The sequence below is a fragment of the Hydractinia symbiolongicarpus genome, chromosome 8 (genome assembly GCF_029227915.1).
Source record: "Hydractinia symbiolongicarpus strain clone_291-10 chromosome 8, HSymV2.1, whole genome shotgun sequence".
Lineage (NCBI taxonomy): Eukaryota > Metazoa > Cnidaria > Hydrozoa > Anthoathecata > Hydractiniidae > Hydractinia > Hydractinia symbiolongicarpus.
This window is the reverse complement of record NC_079882.1, coordinates 6268328-6285599: the sequence shown is the minus strand read 5'-3', so window position 1 is coordinate 6285599 and position 17272 is coordinate 6268328. Positions and strand designations below refer to the sequence as shown.

The window sequence follows — 17272 nt, the reverse complement described above, 5'->3', positions numbered from 1 at the left end:
AACATTTGCATCTTAACCGCGAAAACACATTTTATTGCCGGTAAGTATGGGCACACCTACCCAATAGCTTTCGAAGCGCTGCAAATAATTCGAATGAGAATTGATCCCACGACCTCTTTATTGTACGATGCAGTTTGAAGCGAACACGGCTCGACAGTAAGCCCTGTGAATGTAAAAAATTCAAAACTGCCGCAAAGAAGTTGCTGAATGGAGTTGCTAAATGTTTAAATTAAAGATATAGCGTTTCATCTACTTGCTGTGTTGCCAGTTTTGTGAAACCTAACTAATGTTGTTCTACTTCCACGCCCATTTTTGTAAAAATATAGGGCCAAATAAATCGAACAATAGAACAGCAAATGAAAAAATTAGGGGAGATTAGGACAATCCAGTAAGTAAGTAACAGGAAGTTTTACGTCCTTGAAAATTCCACACTAAAGGCTGGCTATTTCTCCCCTCCCGACTGTGTATCTATGTTACATTACCGCTAGATAGGTATAGCATGTTGCCCTGACGCGGGAATGCTGACTGAATTCCTTAATGCGCCTGGACTGTGCCGTTTTTTATGGGAAATTAAAATTTCTATCATATCGATTAGAGAGTGCTTCCGATTTAACAAATCGTTAAGCGTCAGCTTAGCTTGGGGGCGAGCGGAGGAGGGGAGAGGAGAGTTCAGGGTTGAATTTTTGTCTGCAGAAGAAACCGTGTTCATATATACACGTTAGAAGAGTCTCGTTTTGGTAGTATCCACAAATTTATATAGGTCGTCGTGGAATAGAAATCGTTAAGCAGTTTTATGTTAAAATCAAATTTTAAATTAAGATTGAAAATTTTATAGTAAAATATGATTTTTACCATTTTTTTAGAATATTATAAAAGCGTAGTTTGTAAGTAATAAATCTTGATGTGAATTTTTAGGTAAAAATAATGACCCCCTGAACAGTCGCCTATTACCTCATAACGCTGGAATAATTAAAATATTTAGCATAATTACGGTGGAACAATAGAAAATTTTAAAGCGAAACAATAAACCAAAAGATCACAACAATATTTGTATACGAGACTGTCATGGCGGACCATGGTATGAAAAATGGTAAGCTTTATCCGATATGATTCAAGTGATTTAAAGCTATTCCTTTAATTTTACGTAACCCTGTGTACAGTTTATTCAGGCCAGAATTCTATGATATTTATTATGTTCATTTCTGCACTCAGAACAAGCAGACAAGAAAAAAAAAAAATTAAGCTAGCTAAGATTTATAGGATTGCCTTTCCATTTTTTATTTAATACTTTGGATTGGGTTTAAAGACAAAAACAATTTTTAAAATTCATTGTATTTTCTTGTAAACTATGTCACATCATCATAAGATCAAACTAATAACCTACGTACACTACACTTACATAGTAAAAACTGTTATAAAACAAACTTTACATAATTATTCTATAGCTAAACAATTTAAAAATCTTATATTGCTATAAAATAGAAGATAGTACTTTGATCTCATCTTTATATAATCAATTTTAAAATTTTTTTTTGCCTTCAAACCCAATTCGAAGTATTATATAAGTAATACTATTTCACAATAACTAATAGATGAGTTGCGGTGTGATGTAATGTTTTAATTTTGCATCGAGAACAATGGTCATGCGCGCGCATGTGCACAGGCAGTAAATATAAACAACAGACCGCAACGATCGAAAATATTAAGTGTATAACAAAAGAGCTCACGCCAAAATTGGTAAAGTCTACTCTTAAAAAGGCAGGATAATAGTTAAGAAAAACCATTCAAATGCATTTTAACCTTATATTCCTAAAAAATCTATAAATTAGCATAAAAAAAAAATTCGGCTATGGGGTCCTTCTTTTCTTGCCTGTCAGGATGTGCGCACATCATTCGCAACTCATCTATAAACGTTGTAGCATATGTTGTATATTCCTTCCCGTAGTTTTCTGACTTACATCACAAAATGTCAGTCAACCTTGCTAACATTCTATTTTAGAATACTCTTCCTCAATCTGTGTTATGGTAAGGGATGCCTTCAATATGAATAATAATCATGTTGCCACCACACAAATAACATATTAAGGGGGTGAAGTGAATGTGTTGATTTTATGATGAAAAATGACAACACAGAACTTATATTTGAGGGACTGAAGTCTACGTCATAAGCAGAAGAAATTTTCTGTTTTTTACTTTGCTGCTATTAGGAGAATGCAAATGTTAAATTTTTAACCAGTTACAAGTCCTAATTTTTCAGGGCAGCCATTATAAATTGAGGAATAACACGCCATACATATGATCAGCTTTTCATAAAGAGAGATTAAATTTTTCATAAAACCTTCGTTTTCTAATTTCCAACGTGACATATTGTGTAGTTTTAGGTGAGTTTTGCTGTTTTAGCTTAAAGGTACTGTCCAGTAAAAATATAATAATAAAAAAGTAGCCTGAACTTTTCTTTTTTTTTTTTTGCGAAAATAAAAGTGATTATATTTCTAAAGTTTTACAACTCGAATAACGTTTCCTTTATGTTTACAAATTTTTCATATCGCACATTGTCGAAAGCAAATTTATACCGAAGCCATTCTACATGAAAGGGAGGCTAAAATAAAATATTTGTTGTGACGTAAGCGTTTGGTTCTCGGTGAATCAAAACATTGTAAATAGAAAATGATTGATTTACTCTGAACAATATTACCAGATTAAATTATTTTTTTTTAAATTTCACCCCCTTTTTTAAAAAATGTAACAATTTATGAATATTTAATTTCAAAGCATGCAACTCACTTTCAGAGATAGAACTGTATGTCCATGTCCACACAAACAGAATGTCTCTCTCTACACAAATTAAAGTAGATTATTTTAAAGCTGCTTTATATTTTGTGCCGATACTGAGACCAGACGCGGGTAAGATAATTTACATAAAAGTGTATCTATGCAGACATCCGTTGGAGTGGCTGATGCCCAATTGCAGACAACATCGTGCGATGATGAAATGAAAAAATCTGACGCAACATTACAAGTTAAATTCCTTGACAAATCTGAATCATTTTTTGTAATATACCAAACCATCAACTGTTGTTGTCATATTGGTAAATATATCGTGCTTTAGAAAACCGAATAGCAAAAGAAGAAAGTATAGAAAATACAAACGCATTAATTAAATTGTGTTTTATGTACCTTTACACTTCCTCAACAATTATAAACCTCGTTCCCAGTACCCCTATTCTATTACCAAAGCTACCTCAATTAGCAAACGAAAAAAAAATACTTGGTTCGAGGTTATTCATATTTATAATTTTTATACCGTAATGCTTCGAATAAACGCCCATTAAACGCCCCCAGAAAAAAGATTATACCCACAAGGATTAAAAAATTGTTTAAATAACACTTGAGGCATGACAAAAAAAACCCCAGTAAATTCGGACCTGCTATGGTTTAATTAATGGTCTAATTGTTTTGTCAAATGAAGAAATTATATACAATTAAATCCATGATAAAATATCTGTTCCGCCTGTAAGTGCAGTTTTGCAGATTTGATTCATCTGTGCTCCGTCGGCGTTCACCTCTGCATAAGTTAAGAACCGCATGGCTCGATTTCTTGTGTAAGACCTGGTCACCAATGACGAAGGGGCCAGGCAAAAGAGATTCATGTCTACGTAGTTCTTTTAACTAAGTCAGGAGTCGGTGAATTAGCTAGGATGGTCAGGTTGGCTATGAATAGCCTTGCTCGTGGATGAAAAGGACCAGGACTATTTGATAATTCTGATCTAAGATCTAAAAGTGTCCGAACAAGACAGAAATCTATCAACGTTTTGTCTGACGAAAGTTCTAAACGAGCTAAGGACATGCATGACCAAACTGGAAATGTGGCGGGCATTTTGTTTGACGAGACTCCAAAAACTATTTCGAGGGCTGCCATCGCACGCTATAAAATGGGATTTTATAGGTTGATTTTTAAAACTCAATATTTATTTTTCAGGCGTGCAATTAATTGCACGCCTGCAACGATTTACGCGTGTGCCACGGCGTGTGCGTGCGATCGCACACTTCTGTTAGAAAGACTGTTGTTTGTAATTTACAATCAAATATTCTTGTCGTCAACTTCATTTGTCCGAGAAAAATCAACTTCAGGTATTTCTTCACCTTCTTTGAAGCCAGTATACACCCCATTCGTACTTGGATATTCTTTACGTATCTTAGACACGACACAAGATCAACGCTTTTTCCCAAATGGTTATGAACAAACCAACAGAATTGGCGGTATGCCGCATATCGATAAGATCTAAAAATATCATCCTCAAATAAGATTGGAAATACTATGACAACAGAAATTTCAAGAGTGCTAGCGACTTATTTGCTAGAAACTTCGTCCTTTTTTTTAAGTCCACTGCTTTCCCGATCGTGGAGAGAGACTAATGCTGTCCACAAAGTGTTCTTTAAAATCACAACCGCGTTGAAATCTTCGCGCTCTGTATAGTATGCTCTGTTATACATTTCTTATCTAAAACACAATAGAAAACTTGTACCCAGGCACTCATAGATAAAGAACAAGCTGTGTTTTGAGTGAAGTTTGTTGTTTTTTAATTTTAGAAATATTTTCCCTTTGGCTCTAATAATATATTTAAATAACCACCCATTTGCGCTTATTTGAGAGGGGTAAAGAATATTACAAGGAAAAGTGGGTGCTTACTTGAGAGGGGTTTTTAAATAACAGTGGTCACCTAATTAAGCATTTACAGTATATGCTTGTGCTTAAGCTTTTCTATGGAGAGACGCTTAATTTTTTGACAAAACATTATATTGAAGTATATTGTATATACTTTTATTAAGATTGCTTCTATTATTATAGTGAATGACTGCAGCTTTCATTGTTTGGACGTCAGAACTAAGCATATTCAATTTTCATTACATTAACCTTTTCCAGCTGACAATTTAATGTAATAGAGAACAAAAGCAAGTCTGACAATTGAATTAATCAAGTCAAATTATCTTATCAGATATTATAAGACAAGTGAATTTATTTAAAATTTTTGTATGTTTCATGTTACATCCAACACATCTTTCAGCAGAATGATGTATTGGATGTAACACGGAATATATATCATTCTGTTCGTAAGAGTTGAACTAAATGTGTATTGAGAAAATATTAGTTGGGGGACGCAATAAATTAAACTAAAGTATTTAGTTTAAATATAGTCTACAATTGAATGATAAAACAAAGCAGAGAAAGCACTATTTTGTGAAACTTGTTCTTAATTTAAAAAAATTGAATTTAAAAACTGAATTTAAAAAATGTTTCAAATATAAGAACAAATTCAAAATAATTTCAGACTAAATGTGCAAAAAATGAGAATATATGAAGCAAAATATGAAACATAATTTACTATATAGTTCTTAAAAAATTCAGGTTGACGTACAAGACTGGTTAATTAGAATAAATTTAGTTCATCAAGAGATATATTTAGCTTGAGAATATTTATTATTAACAAATTTGCGCGAACTTCTTCAAGCTAGGGTGAGTAAACGTGTCAGAATTTAGGTGCGTTGTGTAAGAGCTAAGATGAATATTTAAATTGTGGTTAAATCCCTAACACGATAAGAGCTTTCTGTAGTGATGATTTTTGTAATTTATTTATTCGTTTATTTTCATAACATATAAAAAATGCGCTAAGAAAGAAAATATCTAAATGTAAAGATTTCGTAACTTTATTTGTAAAACTGACATATTTAACAGATAGATCTTACATCTTCTGAAAGGTTTAATTCACCTTGGCGTGCTAAATTTTGGTGGTAAATAATTAACAAGTTGAATTTTCATCCACCATTCTTTTTATATTTTATTTAATTATATATAATCCCTATGTGAACATTGTGTTGATTCTTTCTTTCCTTTTACAGTTGCTAGGTAACATTAATTGCATGTTTAAAATTTTTAAACCTTTCTTATTATTGCTATAGATTCAAAATAAACTTTGAGCAAGTGAATAGGTTGATGAATTATTTATTTTTGTTCTAACTTTGGACGTAGCTGTTCTGTGGTTTATACTATTTCTTGCTAGGAACGTTTTTTTTTAAGTTTGGAGTTAAGATTTCAAACTTGAAAGTTTGCAGATAAGTTTTTGAACTTTCAAAAAGTGGTAAAGGTTTTTTTAAACAAAACTTGATTAAAAAATATGACTAAAATAATGAAATATAATTATGGAAACTACACAGGTATATAGATAACTGTAATATTTTTTGGAGCTTATTGACTGAACTGGCAACTTTGACATTATTTTTATTTTCTTACACTAGCTCAACAAGCTAACATATTGACGTATAATGTAACCAACGATCGTGGCTGGAATGATCCTCCAACCTCAGTTTTTAGCCCAAATGCAACCGGGAACAGAAAGCGTATAGATCCAAGAAAAGCAAGAGTTGGACATAACATCAATGCTTCAACAGGTAGGAATATACTTTGGATTGCGTAAGGGTCAAAAACTGAATAAAAGGTTAGACTAAGAAAATAAGTGACTGTTTAAATCTTGACCACAAGTTTGTCAACTATATTTGCATATTTTGACTGATCTTTTATAAAATGCTGGTCAATTCTAACATTACTTCCTTTTTTTACATATACCTGTTAAAAAATTTCCTTAAGTTGAATTTTTTTGCCATCTAGGTATTTATAAACCTTCCAACGTGCTCAATGGTGCTTTTCAATCAAGCGGAATTAATGGATTGTCTCAAAATATACACAACATGTCTCTTCAACCCCAAAAAGACATGCTCCATCATGCCAATAGCAATCCGGACCTTCATAACATGTCAGATGGTAGCATACCCTCTCACATTATGTCTCCATTGCATCATTCGGCTAGTGTGCCTAACAAAATTAATGCAGTGGGACAATATAATGGCTACATGCCGAACGGAATTGCTCGTATTAGCACTCCACCACCTAGTATTTGTAATACACCTCCTGTTGGTAATAGCAGCAGCAACCAAGTATGTACAACGCCACCGCAAAACATGACTCCGCCACAGAGCGTGACGCCACCAAACAGAAAGTTTAGCGCACCCAGCGCGATCATGGATTCAAATTTGATTACACAGTTAGGCACCCCAACAATGCTTCAGTCGTCACACCTCACTAAACCAACTCCTGCGAATTCTACAGATGCATCAACTAATGGTTTTCAAGTTGGTGGTACCTACCCAATGTTTCATAACAATAGTTCAACTGGTTTTAAATCGATTCAGAATCAAGAATCATTATATTTACAAAATCAAAACACGACACCGCAGATGTCTAGTTTGCCGCCAATGCCGGCAGTTAATAACATCGCCAATCAAAATAATTTATATGCCAGGAGTGTGTCATCTCCTGGCCTTCCACAGCGGATATCACCCACCAATGTTGGACCACCACCGACCACGGGGTTTTATACATCAGGAAGCCGAGGCTCGCCAAAGAATATAACTCCAGGAAACAGTGGACATAATTCGCCAGTACCTGGTCTAGATACGCAAAGCGTAGAAAATGATAGCCAGTTATTAAAGGAAACCTTAAAAAGACTTAACGATTGTCGTGAAAAATGCTTATGTCATTTAACTAATAAAATTAATGATGATATTAGTAAAAGAATAGTATCATTTGAACAATCTTGGACGACGGGGAAGTTGTCTTCAACAGTGAAAATGAGGATGTCCCAGCTGTCAGAAGGTATTACTGATATGTTAAATTATGTTCTTCATTTTCGTTACCTTTTTGACTTGACCTGCAAAGATGTTCGCTTTCCATGGAGATTCACAAAGTGTCTAATAAAAGCAAACATTCTTTTCTTGTGTTAAATATCCTAAGGTAGTAAAATTTCGCTAATGATCAATAAGCAAATTATTTGTAGACATAAAAATTGCAAAATCCGCGAAATTTATTCCCTCCAATATTTACTTTATTATACTACCACACACTGATTTTTTTGTCTTTCTTTTAGCGCTCGATAAAAGGGAATTTACTCAAGCTGACAGTGTTCATAAATCTCTTATATTGGAAAATTCAAAAGAGGTAAGATCTTTACAGTTATTTAAGTACAAAAACACTAATCCAATGTTGTTAATATGAACTTCGCTGTTTCGAAGACATTGCACAGCCCCTTATCTTAAAAAAAGCCCTTTCCGCACAAATACCCTGGTCCATGCGTATTTAAATATACTGGAGTGTCATATTGTGTCGCATTTTTAATTTTTAAACTTTGACGTGAATTTATTTTTGTTTCTGCAGGTCATGCCATGGATGGTGGGAATAAAAAAGCTCATATCATCGTACCAACAGGCTGTTATAGAAAATAACAAATTCCAATAACATGCAGATTTAACTTTGTGGCAATTTAGTAATAATTTATGTATTCAAAATCATTTATAATTGGATGGCAATTTGAGATGTGCTGGTTGGCGTCTGAATTTGCTGGTCAATATGTAGATAAAATAGAGTAGAGAACAACATTAATAAAAATACGTTCGTAAGGGGAGCGTACGTTCGAATGTTATTTTTCAACTTTTAAAAGAAGATATTTATTTTTTTGCCGAATGTGAAATTTTATTTCTTGGCCTTTATATATTTCCTGTAAAATCTATAAATGTTTGTTTAAAACTTTTTAGTTAGCGATAACGTAAAAGATTCGTTATTTTATGCCATCGCGGTTAAGTCAAGAGTATATTTAACATTGCTCGAAATTGTGAAGTGTTGTACTGTAATGTTTTGATTTAACGCCTGGGGCTTACATTAATTTGTGGCGGTAATTTGTGGAAGGTTATTTAAAAGAGGGGGCGGTTAAACAAAGCGTTATGGATTCAAATTCATATACTTTAGCTTTTAAGGTCATGACTCATCTGTCCGTAATTTATGCAATATTAGAAATGTACGCTTCTACGCATACATTTATTATTTTTTATTTACAAGTAATAAAACCAATTTTAAAATACATGGTCATGGGTTTATTCACTTGGTGGATGATTCAATGTTTTTTAAATTAAAATATTTGGGTTTTTTATTAGGGAGGTACATCATGTGACAAGTTTATTCTACAAAACATGACAACAATGTTCGATTTTTTTTATTTTTAAAACAAATTGTTATATCGTGTCAATTACTTGTAAGAAATTAGAATAGAATTATATCTTTACCATTTGTTTTCTTTCTTTTCTGCTTTTTGTGAGCTGTTGTTTTGATGGAAGCATCGTGCTGTTGTGAATGAAGTTAACTTTTAAATAAACCAAAAGCCAAAAAGATTTAAACAAGGTAGTCTTGCGCGGTGTATTAAACCTAGTGCATCCATATGGAGTTAAAATTTTATTCTTAAATCAAGTTGACAAATTTGTCATTTAACCCGTTGAGAAACCTTAGGAACAAGTTATCGTAGAAACTCCGCGTGGAGGAAAGAGTAAAAGACGTGTTGTGGCTATTACACAAAGTAAGTCCATAAACTCAACAAAACTTTTTTTAACACTGAAACAACGCTCATTTTATTTTATTTCTTATGAGCTTAGATCAAAGAGCAGCGCAGAAAGTAGCGAAAATTATCTAGAAAAGTAAAAAACAATATGAAGTACGGGATGGCGTATCTATGTCATAATACCCGTATACCCTGTCTGTCACGCAAAATGGTCGAACTCGTGGATTTTTCCAGGACTATTCTAGGACTATTAATTAAGCAAATGATGTCAACCGGTTAGCTGTTTGATAGGCCGTAGTATATCGTCTTGTTTCTCCCCTTGTTTTTGTATAAAATCAGATAGCATTGTCATTTTCACCTTTTCTTTTTTTCCAACCAAATATTTTTACCAGTAGTAGTTCAGCAAAAATTTGCAGTTAACAGTTTTTAAAAAATTCATCGTGTAATTAACCTCATTCACAGAGCTTTTTTTTTACCTTTTTTCTAACCACCAATGCGCTATTTCAAATAAGCACCTTGGTGGTTGATTGTTTCGAACAACCAGCAAGTATCAGTACAACCTCGTCCCCAGTGCTTGTTGGGTTAGTTCCGTCCGTATGCGGAAAGTCTAGCAAGCAAGGTTGTTATCCAAAGGTAAATAGGCAAGCTTAAGAGCAAAATTGTATGACCTTAAACGATTATCATTGTGTTCTTTTTTAAGAAAAAAAAATTAACAGTTGAAATTGCAACCCAGAAAATTATTAGTTTGATGACGAATGTTTTGGCGATATAATTTTTCTTCCAATAAGCAGCAAAATTAGTTTTATCTTGATAAAATAAATCTATAAAACACATCTATGTAAATTAGGTAAAAGACGATATTTTTTACAAACGCAACGAATTTTACAGCAAATAAATGTTGTATAGTAATCCTGGAAAGTATTGAAAACATTGAAAAACTTTATCACAAACAGAGATTGCAAGAAGAAGAAAACTGTGTCAGGCTTGTGAACATTTTGGCGCATGTGTTTTCAAACTAATCTTATGGTTAAACCATTTTTCACAGGTATGACATTTAAACCGTTTTTCTCCGATACCATGTTGCAACAAATGTTTCTGAAGATGGACCTTTTGAACGAATTCTTTGTTGCACACGTCACATTTAAACTCTTTCACGTCGCTGTGTATTTTCTCGTGTCGTTTCAACTTGTGTGGATTGACGAAACACTTTTTACAGGTTTTACATTCGAATCTTTTCTCTTCAAGAACAATTGATAAGTCTTGCTGTTTAGCTAGCTTAGCCTTTTGTCGTTCGTCTTTTGTTTTTGTCTTATCGAGTCCGAGATGGGTAACTTTCACGTGGCGACGCCAGTGGCCACTGGTTGGATAGACTTGTCCACAGTACGGACAGCATATTTTACACCCCTTTTCTACAAAACAATGTCCACATATTGCGCATACTTTATCACCATCACAATCCAAATAATGGTATTTTGCCTTACTTCGACAATCCCTACAATTGGTACAATGTTTGCATTTTGTATGGAACTCGACGTCGCAGTCGAGACAATTTTTTAGAAAAACTTCACTGTCAGTAATAAAATCTATAGCATCCTTTGGAAACTCATCATTGGTGCTACTTTCACTTCCGTCTTTTACTGAATGTTGATGTGGCACTGTTTTTGCTTCGTTGTTGTTTATGTTTGGAATGAGTTGATATGACGTGACCGAAGAATTATCGCTTGCTAGAAAGTATTTTTACATCGATTTATCACACTATATCTTTTCTTATCATTGGTTTTAAGAAAAAAAGGTTTTAAGAAATGCGAGGCTGAGAATACAGACACTTTCAACTTCCAACTAACATTGACGGTATTAAAAAAAAAAGATTCGTAAATTGAGTGCGCTTGCTAAGATTGTATAAAACAGTGGCTCGGCTCAAAAAATTTTTTAAAAGTCTCTTTTAAACATCCCCGTTGAACCCAAATATTTGTTCCGTAAATTTATACATAAACAACTTTTGCGTTCTTAAAGTATAAGGCGTTTAATAATTAAAATCAACAAAATTAGAAATTTAATCTCGAAATTTCTTTACTGTTTCTAAAATTGAGTAAAAAAAACGAGTCAAAGGTCAAATTCCGGTTTTTCAGAAAAAACAACTCAGCTTTGTCAAATGTTTGGTTGCCCACATCTTATCCTTAACATTTGCCCCTCTTAAAAATAAGTGCATCATAAAAAATCAAAAAAAATTAATAAGCATGATTTTATGTAAAAAACAAACAAAAAATACCTTGAGAATTAGGTAACAGCTGATTCGATAATGTTCCACTGTGCTGAAGGGGTCGCACTTGTTGTTGCACGGCATGTTTCTCTCTATTTGGATGGATCGACGGAATGTACGAATGGTGCTGCGAAACATTACTATGTTCTTCTGAAAACGCAAGATCGCTCAAAATGTCGGTAGATTGAACAGGATTCTCGCATGATGTGGAAGTGTTGGAGAATGTCTAAATTCCATTAGGGTGAATAAAGAAAATTGAATTCACACCATGATCGTAGCTTGTGAACATTCGGAAATGGCTGATTCTCACAGGGAAGTGTGCACAAAAACATGTTAATTCGTTTTCACAAAGTTACAAAACGACAATGCTAAAGATGTGATGTTAGCTTCAAAAAACAAGTCCCACTTTACCAAAAATTCTAACCACTTACACTATATACAATATTACCTTTCCAAAGCATGGCAGTTGATATGGATCTTGATTAACAGATGCAGCACATCGCCAAAATCTTTTCATTAATTCCAGACAGTGCTCCTTCAATTGATCTTCCAACAACCAGGAATCCTTCCATTTGATTTTATATATCCTCTGATTGTGCTAAACACAAATACAATACAAATAAAAACATGTGTTAAATGAATGATTTGGAATGTATGTATCTGTGTATTGGTGATAGGCTTTTAAATAACTGTACATTGAAAGTAAAAATAATACGTAAAACTACTAGGAAGGTCAAAAAGAAAATTAAAGCACCCTCTTGCATTAAGCACTAAAGAGCATAATCATTTTTCGCATGAAATGTACTAAGGAAATTCCATCGAATCTAACATTAATAAATTCAGTCCACTTAGTATCATTTTCCACATGTAATCGTAATTCTTTATATATATACGCATGATTGACTTTTTAAAAAGAAGGCCCTGTTGGAAGAAGAAATGTCATACACGACTAGCAAAAACAAAATTAGGTTGTGACAATTTTGTTGATAGTAATTTAAACCTTGAGACAATGTAACCTAATTTTCTTGCTGCATTTTAAACATGCTAGTTCTAAAAAGTTTAGTGTATAAAATATAAACATTAGTTTAACAAAATAACTTTTAAAAAATTATAAAGTAAAAATGTAGAAGGACCTATGTGTGAATCCCATATAAATAAAAATAGTGCTACAAAAAAGAATAGAAAGTGTATTGTTATTGATAATGACATGCTATAGTCCCGTAGTTGTATATGGAAAAACACTTCATTGAAAAAAGAGTAGAAAGAAAGCATTAAAGCGCTGCATTCTTATTTTTCAACCCTTAACAAACAAATAACTGTTTTTTAATTATTTATTCCCTATTAACAATTTGCTACTAACCTTTTATTAGTAGCAAATTCGTCTGATTTTACCAGAAAGAAAAACAAATAACATCAGGTACTGTTTTTGAACACTAAATATTTCTCTCACCCACAGAGACAAACTGTTCACAAGAAAGATGACATCTACAGCACAATACAAATTTTCTTTTCACATAACACAAATTTTCTTTTCACATAACACAAATTTTCTTTTCACATTATAAAACCCCTTGGTGTGCAAACATTACACACAAAAATATTATGCAATTAGTTATGGTGCAAATGACTGATCAACATCATATTTTTTCTGGTGAGATCTGAAATGGCAAACTTGTACAGCTGTATGCAAGTTAATATTTGACTTACCTCCAAAACGTAATGGGTTCAATTCCAACATAAGGCCAAAGGAAGTTGCACCTCAGTTTATGTTTGGCCAACAGCATGTCTGTTTACCCCACCTTCACCCCACCACATGAAAAAGCTCAATATTTTTTAAAAAATTAGTATTGCCCTGACTTTACCCCCCAAAAAAAAAAAAAAAATGAGGTAAATGACCCAAAAAACATCTTAAAATCACTTCTCAGGCCACGAAATTTGGGGTAATGATTGCCAGTTACCCTATCATTACCATAACTTTTAAGTAGTGTGAATAATCTTTTTAGGCAAAAGTATAAATCATTACCTTATTTTGTGCATAATTACATCATTGTTACTTTTACAACGAAATGTTGGCAATGAAAAATGATTCACCATTAATTGGGGTAAATGAACTCCCTTCTCCTCAAACAACAAAATTGTGTGGCCTGCTTTGAGATGCTTTGCGTATGAACAGTCCAACATTTTCCCATATTTTTCACTAAGTTTTTATGAAGTACTTATCAATTGCAACCCCACTTCCATCAGACATGCTTTATAAAAGGGTTATGGGCCTGTTTTTTATTATTTTGGATGAGCAAGACAAAGCAAACAGAATTGCACTAAAGCAGACGTTATACGAGAGGGAGGCAGGCTTTTAAAAAACATAGGGTGTAGAGGTGAAAAAATAAATAAATGAAAATGGGAAATTTTCTACATGGCACTGCTGTAATGCAGGCAATGTTAAACTGAGGTACTAATTCTTCAGCCTAAGGGACCAGCGACAAAAGAGGTTTGTCACACTTAGTCGATTTGAGATTCTCTTCTGTCTCTGTTTTAGAAGAATATGATTAAACACATGTACCAGGAAAACAACAATTGCACTCCTTTGATCAATTTTCAATGATCATCATTGAAAATTAAAGGTATATTTCAGCAAAAATAGTTGGTGTTCAGCTTCCATAGAGTTCTGTTAACAAAAAATGGGGTATTGTGCACATGAAAGTAATACAAACAAATCCACAAATGAGGTTGTGGGTGCCAATGTTGATGGACTAAATCCACTTAATGCAATAAACCTCATTTTTCTCTGGCCTTCAGGGCTGTCTCTAAAGTTAGTTCGCCCATATATAGCCAATGTTTACTTTTATCGTTGAAACTTATTAATTGCTATGATAAACTACGATCTGGTCTAAATAATTCTCATGCCAATTACAGCTATTTATCACATGCATGGCACAAACAGACCTTGAGTATACAAAAAAAATTGGTCATTAATATTTCCAAAAATTTTCACATGGTTTTTGTGAACCTTCTAACCAACATTTTATGACAAATAAAGTGATTAAAGTGATTCTCACTTCTCATAAAAAATAATTACCATAGCATTGTAGGAAATGGAAGAAGTTATATATATACCAATTTGTATTTCTGGTCGTAATTGGGCAATGGCTGCATATAAATTAGGGTAGAAATATCTGAAATATCTGTAGAGTATAATTGTATAACTCTGGACACTTTAATTTTCACTCAAATTTTCTCTTGTTGTGTTTGTATTTGAGCCTCAAAACCACCATAAAACCTCTTAAAAAACACGCCATATCAAGGTTCGAGTCATTATTTTAATTTTTACTGAAGTTATACGAATTAATTTATACGAAAAAAACAAACTTTTTTTTAAATTGCTGACTTTGTTTGGCACTTGTAGGTTACATCATTTGCCTTTCTCTGTTTTAGCATTGTACAAGATTTGCTTTGCTTACAGTACTGCTCCATGTAACTGTACATGTACGCAATAGTTATCACCTTCGGATGAGCCCTCGTAACTTCAGAATTTTCATTGTCATTATTAACCTATTGTTAAATTTAAATAATTAAAATATGTTGCGTGACTTTCATCAACTTTAAATTTTGAATAAAATAGCATGGAATTCAAAATCAAACTGTGAGATCTGTTCTCTGCTATGATTTAAAAATATCACGCTTTGACTCTGCTGTTACCCCATAAGCAATTAGTAATTATTTTATCATTTCTTAGGCCTGGGTAACTTTTTAAACTTCAACTCCCTTTTTATAAGTAGGTTCCCTAGTTAATACATAATACTTTAATACGTAGCGTATACCGACCAAATTCCGGGAACATCTTAATTCCATGATTTCACCTTTCTTAGTAACTTTCTCTTTTTACTGACAATGACTGGCTATGACATGATATCCTGGGCTTCATACAGGATGTACCATATTACCATTTTTACCAGCACTGAAACTTGTGCACTTTACGGAACAGACATCCCAAACATTGCTGGGGTAGATCACACATGGGGAAATCTTTGCGCAGTGGGGGTATGACATATTAATCTAATTGTCATCTTCGTAATCATTGGTTAAATACCAAACAAACCCATATTATTACGGAACTAGACAGGCTGGAGAATGTTTTTACAAATCCCCTTTAGTAATTCTCATCACCAAGTTTTTCTAATGTCACGTCTGTTTTTGAGCATCAGAAAAAGGTACATGACGATGTTTCAAGCAACTACTTAACTCCATCTGAGACAAGTCACGAAGTATTGCAACCATTTTAATCATAAAATAGTCTTTAGAAATATTTCCAGTCAATCTCACATTTGAAAAAACACATCACAGAATTAAAGGGGCTACAGAACGGCTGTTGGTTTTCGACTTTAGTGACTTACACGAAGATCGAGCTGATGGTGGCGAAAAACAAAAATGGCTATTTTTCCTGCTTGTATGTAATTTACTCGACTCAAAAATATAGATATCTAGAATTTTTATCTTCGTCAGCCTTGGTCATGTTTTCATCCAGAATGGGTCTTGCTGAAATATTTCTTTGTAATACACTTTTTGAAAAAAAATACTGAACCAGAGAGCAAAGTACGCTGGTCCGTCATTGCGCAAAAAAGCATTTGCCAGGTTTTTTAATATGTGCACGGGATATACAGAATGTGAGCATTTTAACCCGTTCGTAGCTCCTTTAAGACAATGGCAATAGGACGTTTTTGACGGTTTCTTTTTCGCTTCGCCTTGCTGCTCAAACGTATGCTTTGTTTGCAGCATTTTTGAGAAGTTGTTTTCAGGAATGGCTTATGTAGTCAAAACCATGAAGTTATGTGGCAAATGGGGTTTCCAGATCGTCGCTAGAGCTGTTTGTTTAGATAATCACGTAATTAGGACAGTATAACGCAAACTAAAATACTTAACTTACAACTGTTATTCTGGTTTCTAAAATCTTTTCAACAGTTTCTTCGTTAATTAAAGTAAACGCCAAAAGATCGTTTGTAAAGTTTTCACGGTCTGGATTTAAGTAAGCCATAGATAGTGAAAGTGCTTGATGCTAAACGACACAAACGACACAGGGTCAACTCGACATTTCATAGAAATTTTGTGGTGTTTAAAAAATGATTTAAAGTTCCAAGTTATTGGTTGCAACCTAATTTACTGAGAAAAAAAAATATTACAAGTACGGAATCAGTTGATCTTTAAAAAAAGCATACTCGATATTATAATTATCCTGTGGATGTGCAGAGCGTGGATAACTATACGGAGTTTTCTAAAAAATATACTACCGCCATGCGGAGTTTGGTTTGCCTGTGCAAAATTGAGCTGGATCACTTTCGCTGCATTTTTTACGGGTAAAGTAAATACACATATAACACAATTTTCTTCTTATTTTCAATGCTTACCTTTTATGTAGGTTTTGGCTTAATGATAAGGCTATTATAACCTTCTTTTCCCTCCTGTTATTTTTTAACCACTTTTAGCTAACCTTTTTAGCATATGCAATCATATCTCTAGATTATACGATATAATAGCTTAAGATTTGTATCTTATTTTTAAACTGTAAATTCTTAAACAGCAA

General features: G+C 33.3%; 2 protein-coding genes across 3 annotated transcripts; one reads left to right on the top strand and one right to left on the bottom strand.

Moving 5' to 3' along the window:
* Positions 1-944: 944 nt before the first annotated feature.
* LOC130655596 (uncharacterized) lies at positions 945-9168 on the top strand. Of its 2 annotated transcripts, none has more exons than XM_057458366.1 (5): positions 945-1090; positions 6295-6447; positions 6665-7708; positions 7980-8050; positions 8267-9168. In XM_057458366.1, the coding sequence occupies exons 1-5, from the start codon at positions 1066-1068 to the stop codon at positions 8345-8347; spliced, it is 1374 nt and encodes a 457-aa protein (XP_057314349.1). In that variant the 5' UTR covers positions 945-1065; the 3' UTR covers positions 8348-9168. The 2 variants fall into 2 exon arrangements, with proteins under 2 accessions (XP_057314349.1, XP_057314348.1); XM_057458365.1 differs by lacking the exon at positions 945-1090 and adding an exon at positions 5875-6213.
* A 1027-nt stretch (positions 9169-10195) lies between these two features.
* Positions 10196-16845, bottom strand: LOC130655600 (zinc finger protein 888-like). Its single transcript, XM_057458369.1, has 4 exons — positions 16619-16845; positions 12146-12295; positions 11707-11923; positions 10196-11161 (listed from the first exon to the last, which is right to left on the bottom strand). Exons 1-4 carry the CDS (start codon positions 16724-16726, stop codon positions 10416-10418), a joined length of 1221 nt encoding a protein of 406 aa, XP_057314352.1. The 5' UTR covers positions 16727-16845; the 3' UTR covers positions 10196-10415.
* Positions 16846-17272: the final 427 nt, after the last annotated feature.